Genomic DNA, 11,541 nt, shown 5'->3' with positions numbered 1-11,541 from the left:
GTCAGTAACAAAAACTATTGCCTGGTTAAAAGAAAGCACGCAAAATCATGAGATTGGGTGACAGGAGCTTAGATGGAAAGTAAATTAGACCTTACGAATAGAGCAAAGTTAAGTCGTTAATTTTTTTTGCAAAATTAGCATTTTGGACCAAAAGCAAAGTGCTAACAAAATTTATTGCAAAAAAAACGAAACCTTAAAAGTAAAAAAAAAACAATCTACAATCCCAATGCAAATCAGAATAATTTTGTGAACGATTTACAAAAGACTTACCAAGTATTACAAAACAGTTTTAAAATACCTAAATTAATGATTTGCGACATGATTTCTCGTAATTTATTGTAGTCTAACTTCAATGAGGATTCTGTTAGTTTCTAGGTAGAGGAAAATTCAGGTGCCTTGCCGCCGTTGACGTTTTCTAGATGAGTCATAGGGTTGATAGAATCAAGTGGGTGGTCTTTCGGTTATGCCGAGTGGTGTATTATTTGTTGGCGTATTGCGTGTAGGGCTTGGGGGAATCGGAGTTTTTTTGGTTGTGGTTGGAAATTTTTTGGACAGGGATTCTGGTTGATGTCGAGTGTGTTAAATTGGGAGGGACGTGGGGGTAATTTGATATGAGTAGTTTAATGTGAGCGGGCGAGTGAGTAGTTGATGAGTCGATGAGTGGTGTTTGGTGTTGAGTGAAATATTGGTTTGATCTCTGAAATGGTACTGTAATAAGAGAAGGGTCCAGGCCGTTCCTAAAAATGATATGACCAAAAACACCGGTTTTTTTGGTCGCGCTGCCCCTTTTTAGGAGGAAGGTTGGAGGCATTTGCAAGTTCCACTTCTTGGAGGAGCCTTTTCTGGAACCTGCCCGGTGTATTCAACAAACTTGGTGGATTATCAGGAAATCTAATATGCGCGTTCACAATTGGTCGCAGATGGTGAATGGGAGAGGCTACTTTAATAGCAGTAAAACAAAGTAACCAAAGCCCATGATTATGTTTCATTTATGATAAAAATCTATCAAGCTAAGTTAGCCAGCCAATTCTACATGAGACGTTTCAAAATTGCTAAATACTGTTAAAAAATGATAAGAAAGGCTTGAAATTTCTGCTTGTACCTCAGATAATAGTTTGTATATGAATATTGTTATCTACATCATGTAGCAGCAGTTTATTAAAATACATCAAATTTAAAATGAAAATTTTGAAAGTTTACAAAACTTATAAACTCCAAAAATTACAAATTTGCAAAAATCATACTAAATGTTGCAGCCTTCTCCGCCAATAATTTCATAACACTGAGTTTGCGGCATCATCATCATTGCGTTGAACACAAATATAAACACGTATCCAAGACAAAACACTGCAGCATATATCTGGGCTTGTAGTTTTGATTTACCAAGAGACGCTTTCAGTGCCTTGACTTCACTTCGGTCCGAGGGACAAAGTAACACGAAGACGGGAACTGCGAGGACGTTGACGCAGCTGGCAGCGAGAACTGACCCGAACACGGCCCATCTATCCTCTAGTGAGTCTCGGTGGTATCTTTCGTCGTCTGAAACAAGAGCCTTGTTATGTTGAAGGACTAGGCTTTCACCTTCTTCGATTTGGTTAAAACACACACACACACACCATAAAACAAAGTATTATTAAAATAGATAAAGTCGTTAAAAAAGATAACTATATTAATTGTAAAATCAAGACTGTGCTTTATTTGATAAATCATCGGACACCATGCGACGTTTATTGTGGCATCCGATTTTATCTGAAAAAAAACCTATATCCAAAGTTTATTTTCCTTCAACTTCATATGTTCTAAGTTTTAAAAAATTTGATGTTGCTATCTTTGAACGCACCGTTGACTCGGAATGGCGCTGAAATGATGTTGCCAATGATTACACTGAAGCTGGCACTGATGGTCCAGTTAGTCATCAGCATGCCAAACGTCAGTGCCTCCAGACCCTTCTCCGAAACCTGAAGTCAGCGAAAGCCTTGTCGATCGAGTGATGTTATCTTGCAAGATCTTCTACTAAGTTTTCTCAGTCTAAAGTACTAATTTTTTCATACTCGATCGCTTTACACCCTAAAAATTTGACTAAATCTAAAAAAAATTCTGACCGGTTTTTCTCGGCACTGACACACCTTTTTGAAACTTTTATTCTTTTTGCTTGAATATGATAATTCACTTGACCTGTTTTAAAGATTATTTGTGGTACCAAACTTAGCGTGGAAGAAAAAAGTAGAAAAAAACAATACACACCCAAGAAAAAAAAGATCCTTACCATGTTAAATTGTCATCGACAAGTTAATATTATTTCATATACTCTTTTTTTTCGTTCTTTCCAAATTTCTGTGACGAGTTCCGAGAAAACTCCTTTTCTTTTTTTTGAAAAATGCACTTGTATATTTTCTTTGATTTTGAAAATAATTTAAAAATAAAGTCATCAGCAGACTACAACATCGATCATCAAGATGAATTTTGCGGCCAAGCGGCGCTCTAGATGGGGTACTTAGTTGTTTTTGGTAATCGAGATTTTCAATTTTGGATTTATTTGCAAACAATGTTATCTTAAATGCACTAAAAAACTCCAAATGAGAGCCGCCACTAGCCACTACCATAGTCACTACAATCAGAGAAAAGGTTATCAGCATAATTGACATACGACTCATCAGAAAAACCAATAGAAAAAAACGGAATTGAGGGAAAACCTGATTTAATATTCATCATTTGCTGTTAGTAATTATCTTTGCTTGGATTTATGTCTTAAAATTTTTGCTCTCATTTGTTAAAAATTGATTTTTTTCTATAGTGAGATTTAGCTCAAAGTTGTCGATCAAAATTTAAGGATAGCCACCTATCACAAAAAAAAAGCTTTCTGGCGTCAGCCTCCCCGCGTGCCGTTTGTATGTATTTATGATTAGCTAAAATTGCTCTTCCTCCAAGAACGCTACTTGGTTTTTTCGCGTGCAGAGTTGTTTTTGCCAAAAAAATTAAAACTCTTTAGAGGTCTTGTAAAAAAAATATTATCTTTAAAGGAGGTTATCTCGCAAGATCTTGCAAGAATCTCACAATATCTTTTAAAGCGATGAATCTTCTCTTAAGTAATCTTGCAAAATTCTTGCATGAGTAGGGAAACTACCGCAAATTTTGGCAGCTAGACTAAAAAGTCCATTTTTCGAGAAAATAAGGAATTTTGAGTGTTTCAGATGATCTCGTAAAATCAGTGTGGGTGACCCAAAAGAGACCCACACATTTTTATAAGGAAAATGTTAGATCCTTTTGCTAGTTATTGCTGCATCGAAATTGAACTTTTATTTTTTTTTGGCGGAAGGAACTGAAGCAGCAAAATTTACTTCGTAGCCATCTTAAATCATGCGTGATTTAGTTTTTTTGTTTCTACCACTGAAGATGAAAACAGTTTCGAGTTCAGAAACTTTTTTCCACAAAAATTTCTGGAATACAAATAAGTTCAAGAGGGGGTCGAACTAAATATCATACTCAACCGCTCCCAGTCATGATTTCACCGGCAAAAATTTCGATACAACTTATCTGGTTGTCGAGGAAAATCAGTCTGATAAGCTTAATACCAAACCAAATTAGAATAAAGAGCGCACAAATGATATTAACTCTTAGGTGGTAATTTAGATGAGGTTTTGACAAAGTTTTTCTATACACTAATTCTGACCCCAAAACATCTTGCACTACAAAAACTGAGAGGAGTTTTGCTTTGGTTGTTTTAGTTTTTCTATAATTTTTACTTCGAAAGATCAGGTATCACAAAAATTCGTCAGAAGGCATTAGCTTATATTTCATGTTGCAGAATTCTAGAAAATGAAACTGAGCACATAAAAAGAGCTTAAAATAACTCATCGGACATAACCGAGCTACATGCACGGCAATAGGTGATTCTTATTGTTTTCATAGCCTCTTTAGGTTGAATTTACAATCTCAAACCGCTTTTCTCATTTCCATCCGAAATATCGTTGAGATTCCGACATTTGAGTGAAAATTACGTCGAATCCGTGCTCTGCCCCATTTAGTTAGGTAGTCACCTGGGCCGAAAAAACATAGCAAAGTACAAAAAAACAGTCCCATACAAAACAGTCCCAAAAATAGTCCAAAGAATAGTCCAAAAACAGTCCTATTGATCGAAGTGATAATTGATCTAGAAGCTGATGAGTACATTTATCTCGTGTTAAACACATTTTGATTCCAACTAATCCGGATAACAATAGGTAGTGTAGGAGAGAATTTAGAACAACCTAGATAACGGCAGCGGCCACTCAATAAAAGCAATAATATTCGAAACATTAATGTTAGCGCAATTTAAGAAAATGGACTCTTTTTTTAATCCAAGCAAAAAGAGACAGATTGCTCAATCTGTTTCATTTGCAAACACTTGACAACACTCAGTAGAAACGAAATTCACTATCTATCGAAGTAAATCATACTTACAAAAAAAAATTCTCAGTTACTGATTTTTGGAGGGTATGCTTATATTAAACACAGAACACTGGCAGACGACTCCCTTTCCTGGCGCTGCGCACAAAGTAGTTGCAATGGCCGTGTGCGTATAAAGGAGGACTCCGTTGAAATCGTTAAAGATCACTGCCACTTCCTCGATCCAGCTGCCATCGAAAAACGTAAGTTCAGAAAAACACTTAAAGATCGAGCAGCATTTTCCAATGTAACACCGCGGCAGACTATTTTCGCAGCCCAAAGTGATGTGAACCGAGAAACAGCTGTTTATTTACCTAGTTATTCTGCTAATCAGCGAGCTGTAAATAGAGTTCGACGCAAAAAAAGACCAAAGATGGCAGAGCCAACATCGCTGACTGGCTTTGAACTGCCGCTAGCTCTACAGAAAATCCACGATGTAGAGCAGTCCCTTCTTCACGATTCTAGTCCCCAAGATCAAAAATGGTTTATTGTGTTCGCCACGTTACCTGGATTAGACTTACTATCTTTATCGGATGACTGGTTCTGTGATGGAACGTTGTCGACTGCTCCCAATGTTTTCTATCAGATTTATACTATACACGCTTCTGTTGAAGGATGCCTTATCCATATTGTTTACGCTCTGCTACCCGACAAAAAGGAATCAACTTATTGTCGCCTTCTCAGTCTTCTTTAAGGTGATTCCCAAAAATTTTCTTGATTTTTCAAAATTGAGCTAGAGTTGATTTGAACCCAGCAAAATAATGAATACTTACAAGGTGTTGATTTTTCTTTTCCCTCCGCCCAACCCTCTAAGGTTGAACCCTTTGTTGTACCCTAGCTATACCCGCTATCATATTACCCGAATTTCAACTTTTTTCGGTAAATTGGAAAATATTTTGTGCCGCCGGAGTTTCGATAGTTTGATCTCTAAAGTTTGAGACTAACGTTTTAACCACTATACCATGAGTTCTTTGAATTTCATTCAAACTATTGTTCCAAATTTGGCTCTTTGATCTTTAATTGCCCCTGTTTGAGTTTTCAAAGCGTAGATCAATTCTGTCGGCGCCAAAAGATCAAGGTCAAGAAATTCAACTGGTTTTGGACTGTTTTGTATGGGACTGTTTTTTAGAACTTTTTTTTGATGTTTCGGACTGTTTTGTATGGGACTGTTTTGTACGGGACTGTTTTGTATATGCACCATTTGCGACTACCTTTTAGATTAAAAAAATGATGTTAATTCCGCGACTGAATCATGAGTGTAGACAGGGTTTTACAATTGCAGAAAAATCGAAACTTTGGTCCCGTTAGTCTGAAAAATGTCGCAGTGTAGTCTGAAATTGAGTCGCGATAATTTCTGCAGAAAGTCAAGAAGGCTGACTTAAAATTGGTCGCGACAGATTTAAAGTAAATCTGGACTTAGAAACTACACATGGTTTCAAGCATGAGTCTGAAAATCGTTATTTGAAAGTAAACGTTTGCTGAAAAGATAACTCAATGGAAGCTTCAAGTCTCAGAAAATAATGAACAAATAAAAAACCGAGTTTCCATTAGAAGCTAATTTTTTTCTTTTGAAACACTCATTTCTCAGATGCATTACAATAATTGTCATATAGCAATCAATATATGGATTATTTAAACTAAACTTACTAGTTGAATATTTTGAGCGCACAAAAATTGCAACGGTCGCGAAATCAGCGCCAGTAGAGCTTAAATTTTCTCCTGTTGCGCCGGTCGCAATAAAGTATTTTTTTGGTTGCCCCGGTTGCGGATAACTTTTTTTGAGTCGTGTCCGACACGGCGCATATCAGTCTGCAACGTCTGTAAATACTAAATTTTGGTCGCGGTGGTCTGGAATTACCCCAATTTTGGAAGTCGCCGCAGTCTAGAAGTGCCAATATTTGGTAGCGATAAATAAAACCGCTTTCATAAAACCGCTTTCATAAGTTTTTCACGCTTTCATAAAACCACAAACTGGAACCTGGGCAGTCTGACAACAAACGGCTTCCTTGATACTTATTTGTAAACTAGCTGAAAAAAAATCTTAGGCGTGAAAAAAAAGACTATTCGAATCAAGGCGAAGCAATGAATGTTCAAATGTCTTTTTACGTTTCTGAACTAGTTTTTCTGGTTACTTTTAAAATTGGTCAAACTTCCAAAAAATGAACATCAAAGTTAATTTTTTTCTGAAAATCTTCCTCACGCTAGGTCATGTGCAAAGTGACGCATTCAGCGTATAGAAGCAAAACAATAAAACACAAGCTTGTTTAAATCAGTTCGGAGCAATTTCTGAGCTAGATCAATGTAGCTCTGAAGCGTTAACATGTCGCGCGTTGAATTGTCCAAATTGGTCAAATAGGCAATTTTCAACGCCCATAATACCTCAGAAAGCAAAAAGCTCTTCAATCATCAGGAAAATATGTTTTCAAATATGAGCTCAAGGCGTCAAGGCCTTCCTTTAGATGTAAAAAATTCCAAGCAAAATCAGGTACCATAAATAATCACTGGAAAGTGTCGAGTGGTATACCAAATAAAAACCCTTTCAGTCGTGATTCGTTTAAAAGTTAATTCAATTTCGAGCGAGTAAAGTTCGTGTTATGGAAATTAACTATTTTTAAATACTTTTAGGCGCACAAAACTTAATTTTACTACCAAAAAAATAGTTTTGGATGCTTCTTTTAGCGCTTATAGTGCTTATTTGGCAATAAACATATTTTCAACAAAAAATAAAAACTATTTTTCCCAAGAAAAATCAGGAACCACAAACAAGTATTTTTCTTACATTGTAGAAAAAATTAGACAACTTTCTTAAAATCTTATTTTTTTCATGTTTTTGTTTGGTATTATTTTTTTGAGAAATAATTTTGCCGATCTTGCATAATTCACTAACTTATTACGCGCTGGTAAAGTTATCGAGCCAAACTACTCAGCTCACTAAAAACAATCTTTTTTTCTAGTTTTTTATTGAATATGGTCTGAACATTTTGTTCTACTTGTTGTAAGTTTTTTTTTACCTCTGCTGCCACTTGAAGCATAATGAATCCACACGTGGCTAAGGCAACACTGGTGAGGAGATCCTCTGAGAAGTAGAAGTACTGGGACCTCACAAAGTCGAAGATGGTCAGACCCTCAACCACCACACTCACTGCCACTATGTACAGCTGCACATGAACAAACAAACAACATTTTCAACAGCTAATTACCCTACCTTTTAAATTGCTATAACTATTGTGCGACTTGAACTTCGCCGTGAGTGAGTTTTTGGTCACGAGATGATCAGATGTGTGACTACTATAGTCGCTGCACAAGTCACGTGGTTCCGGCCCGAGAATGATGCTTTGTTTTATTCTCATTTGGGATGCAAAAGGGGATTCGACCCCCTGCCGACCCATAGTGCCCCCCTTTGACATATCCGTTTTCGGCTGACTGACCCTAAAATTTTTCTAAAGGCGCTTTTGGCGCCAATAAATACTAAATTTGAGGGAAGAGCGCGCGCCAAAAAAAACGCGTCAAATTTTCCAAAAAGTTACTAAAAACGCTGTTTTTTGGCCTGTTTTTTCAAACGTTTGCCTGCGGCAGAAAATTTTGTCAAAATAGGATCTTTACAGTGATTTGGAAGGTTTAGGAGAGCTCAGCAAATCGATTTGGTTGACCTAGAAAAAAGGTCGACAAAATTTTCGAATTTTTTTGAATATCCGCCCCCGTCGTGAAAATCTTAGATCCGCCCCTAAATAGGGGCCGCTAAAAAAACGCAATTTTTGGCTCAAACTTTCCAAATCGTGTCCAAATGTCATTTTTGACTTAATTGTAAAATTTTCTAAAATTTTTGGCACACTAAGGTCTCGATAGTGTTTTGTGATAGCTCGGAAAATCAATTCCTTTTAAAACACAGGAGAAAATCTGCTCCCAATAGAAAAACGATAGATGGTGCTGACCTAAGGACGGTTGTTTTACAAATCACGTCAGCAGACAAAAAGGGGTTTCTGCCAAAATTGATCACTTTGTTAATAAAATATAAAGCATGCGAAACTTTATAAATTCAACGGCAATCCACTTGTTCTCGCAAGTTCATATTCATCTCAGCTAACTTGGTATCTGAACCAGCACATTTGTACCAATAAATCGCCGTAGAGAAAACAAGAGCCGTTCATGGCAATCAAAAGTACAAAAACTAAACGCTAAAAAGCTAAAAAAAAAAAAACTAATACCTTCATTTCTCCTAAGGCAAAAACCTGAAATTACAAACAAACATTTGATATAAAAATAAAAATTGGTATTGACGGATGTATGTGTCTTTTCTGTGTGACAACCCAAAATCATTTGCTCCGCTAGTTTGAAAAGTAGATCTCAACACAGAGACAAAGCCTGAATTACCTGGGATGCCACAAACAATTTTAGCATTGTAAGATGGTAGAAAGAAAAATGCAAAAAAAACTAGAACTTCAAAACTTTAAAATTTTGTGTGAAATTGTTCTATTTGACAAAAACACGTACAGAAACAGAGCACGAGACTTAACTAACAGTCGGTTGACCTCGAGAAGCAAAGAAGACGAGAATTTGAATTGAAACTTAAAATGAAATAAAATCTTGCTAATTCTCTTTCTGGCCAGAAATTTTCGTTTAAAAAGAATCTCTAAAATTGACATTGATAAAAGAAATTGATTATTAAGAACCGTGAGGTTGATCTGATTCAAAACAAGTGAGCTTAAATCAATTAGATTTCCTTCCCATCGACTTCATTTAACTAGTAATTCCCCTATTTTTTGTTATCAAAATTTACATGTAATTTCTTAAAATATTTATTTGACGGATTATTTATCATGGATGTTGAATAACAAGATGTTTTGCTGGGAACGGCTGCGAGCTCTACTCCTGCCCAAGGTTCCGTGAGTCCTCAGTATTCACATGGCCATAAATGGCAATCACTGAGAGTTAGTTTCACCAAGAGCACTATTCTTTAAGGGTATCAAGTTGCCTAGCTACCCACCTTACAAACCCGAACTTTTAAAATCACCGGGTAAAAACGCTTCCTAAGATTACATCATAGGATCCACAGTGCTAAAAGCATTGTGGCGAATACCATTCATGGCAACTTTGGGCTAGTCCATTTTCCACAAACAGCTTTCACAATTATCAGGAGATTCTGTAGAACACAGTCCCCCGCTCCTGGTCTCCACTAACACAGAAAGTTGTGAGAATAGTCGTCTCTATCCGAAGACCTGCTAGACTACTAATGACACGCGTCTGGTGGCTTTTAATGCCGGATCCAAACATGGCAAGCGCCATGCAAAAAAATCGAGTGACCCTCAAGGTTTACGTTTACCGAAGCAATGCTCTCCAAGGTTCGCACTTACGTCTTTGAGATCTGGGCAATGCGTCGACTGACGCCGGTAGAAATGGCCTCATTCCAAACTGTTGGTATATTGCAGCCGTCTTAGTAAAACGACGACGACATCATGTTAGCAATAGGAAGTAAAAGTACCAGGCCAACAGCCCAAAAGCTCAGATCAAATCCCCAGGATACACCGTGATAGATCCTATTACTGCCGACCAGACCACCGCAAAGGCCTACGCCACTCGCGGAGGTGTCACAATAACGTAAATCAAGTGATACTAAAATCACAAGCATCCCAAGTAAAACAAGTGACACTAAGGTGAGCGAGTTACAAAGAGAAAAGGATGGGCTTAAAATGATTTCAGGTGCTCAACAATAAAGTATTCAGGGTTTGAAAAAAATTAACTAGACCTGCCTGAAAGACTGCATGCTCAAGAAAGATTTTCAAGAAAAGATAGTTTTTTAATATTGAACCCTCTTTAGGATGCGCAGAATGAGAGAGACGTAACAATGGTAACCCTAAAAATTTTCAAGAGTTTTTTGGGTATAACAGTCAAAATGAAGGTGTGAAAGCTTGTCATGTCCTGTTTGGTGAAACAGGTGTTTTCCATTTACTTCGAGGACAAAACGCAAGTCTGGAAAAATAGAATGGCGCTTCGAGAAAAGATCAACACAAGAAACCTAATGTTTAATATTACGAATGAAACATTGCAAAAGCTGACGTTAAGATCAAGGCAACTGCTGCTCCCATAAAGTTGGAAACGGTGACCATCAATTGCATTGTGTCCGTTGCCTTTAGTGGGGAAAATGGAATGAAAAAGTACAAAAAAGTCAATAGTCCGATCAAACGAAAACTTGTTGAGGTTAACAACAGCAGCAGAAGTGCACAAGTGAGAGTCTCACCAGAGGGAAAAACCGTATAGGAGCAATAAATAGATTCGTAAACTCCAAACAGTCACACAAACTGAAACTTTCAATTGAGTTTTTATACTTAGTGTAATGATAAAACAAAAGATATAATGAGTTGATACTACAGCGCCGTTCAACTCTGCACTAACTAAACTATGATATATTTATTCTACTATTAATTTTACTTTATTCCTTTGCAGTCAGGAAAAACTTTTCTCGGATTACAACCTTTCTTTCCACAATTTTGTTTCAAAATTTCCATAAATCAAACTATGTCAGAGACAACTTAAATCAAAACTTTTTAAAATTGTTTCTAATTTTTAGTTAGAACATTTCTGATTGAACTCAGACTAAAAGTTCTATTTGCCCTGCTTGCGATATCGCCAGCGCTCGAGGTTGGTTGCGATAACGCGACCTCAAAGCCTGGCAATGGGATTATGCACTGGTTAAGCGAGTAAATTTTTGTGTGCTCTGTGATAACGCGGAAATAACACTTACAATAACAGTTTCTTTTCGGTCTTGAAAATTATTTATAGTATTTCTTTAAAAATGAATTATTTGGTTTTTATGTTATAGTTCAATATAAATGAGGAATCTTTGAGTCTCTAGAGCGAAGGATGCAATCGAAAACACGGCATGTCAGGAAATTTCTTTTTTTTTTCTGAAACAGCAAACTTAAGGATATTGTTTACACACATGAACAGCGTATTTAACATAGGGACGTACAAGAGAAATTTTTCAGGCTAACTGAGGGAGTTCGGTTTTTTGTGGCCATCTTTCTCTAGTTTTTTTTCCTATCTCAGTTCAACAAAGACATACAAAACAGTTTATCATGAATACCACTGAGCAAACACTCTTTCAATAGCCAAGATCAG

The 11,541-nt window shown here is 36.7% G+C and overlaps 1 protein-coding gene across 4 annotated transcripts in view; it reads right to left on the bottom strand.

The window, feature by feature from the left end:
• Positions 1–1,088: 1,088 nt before the first annotated feature.
• Positions 1,089–11,541, bottom strand: part of LOC134840448 (uncharacterized) — a 75,071-nt gene continuing 64,618 nt past the window's right edge. For all 4 annotated transcript variants that reach the window (XM_063856257.1, XM_063856256.1, XM_063856255.1 and 1 more), the window contains exons 8-10: positions 7,437–7,583; positions 1,841–1,958; positions 1,089–1,539 (exon numbers count right to left, since the gene is read on the bottom strand). In XM_063856257.1, coding sequence (XP_063712327.1) covers positions 1,244–1,539; positions 1,841–1,958; positions 7,437–7,583 — 561 coding nt within the window. In that variant the 3' untranslated portion in view covers positions 1,089–1,243. The remainder of the gene's footprint in view (positions 1,540–1,840; positions 1,959–7,436; positions 7,584–11,541) is intronic.

Source organism: Symsagittifera roscoffensis, chromosome 2 (genome assembly GCF_963678635.1).
Source record: "Symsagittifera roscoffensis chromosome 2, txSymRosc1.1, whole genome shotgun sequence".
NCBI lineage: Eukaryota > Metazoa > Xenacoelomorpha > Acoela > Convolutidae > Symsagittifera > Symsagittifera roscoffensis.
This window is presented reverse-complemented; position numbering and strand designations above follow the sequence as displayed.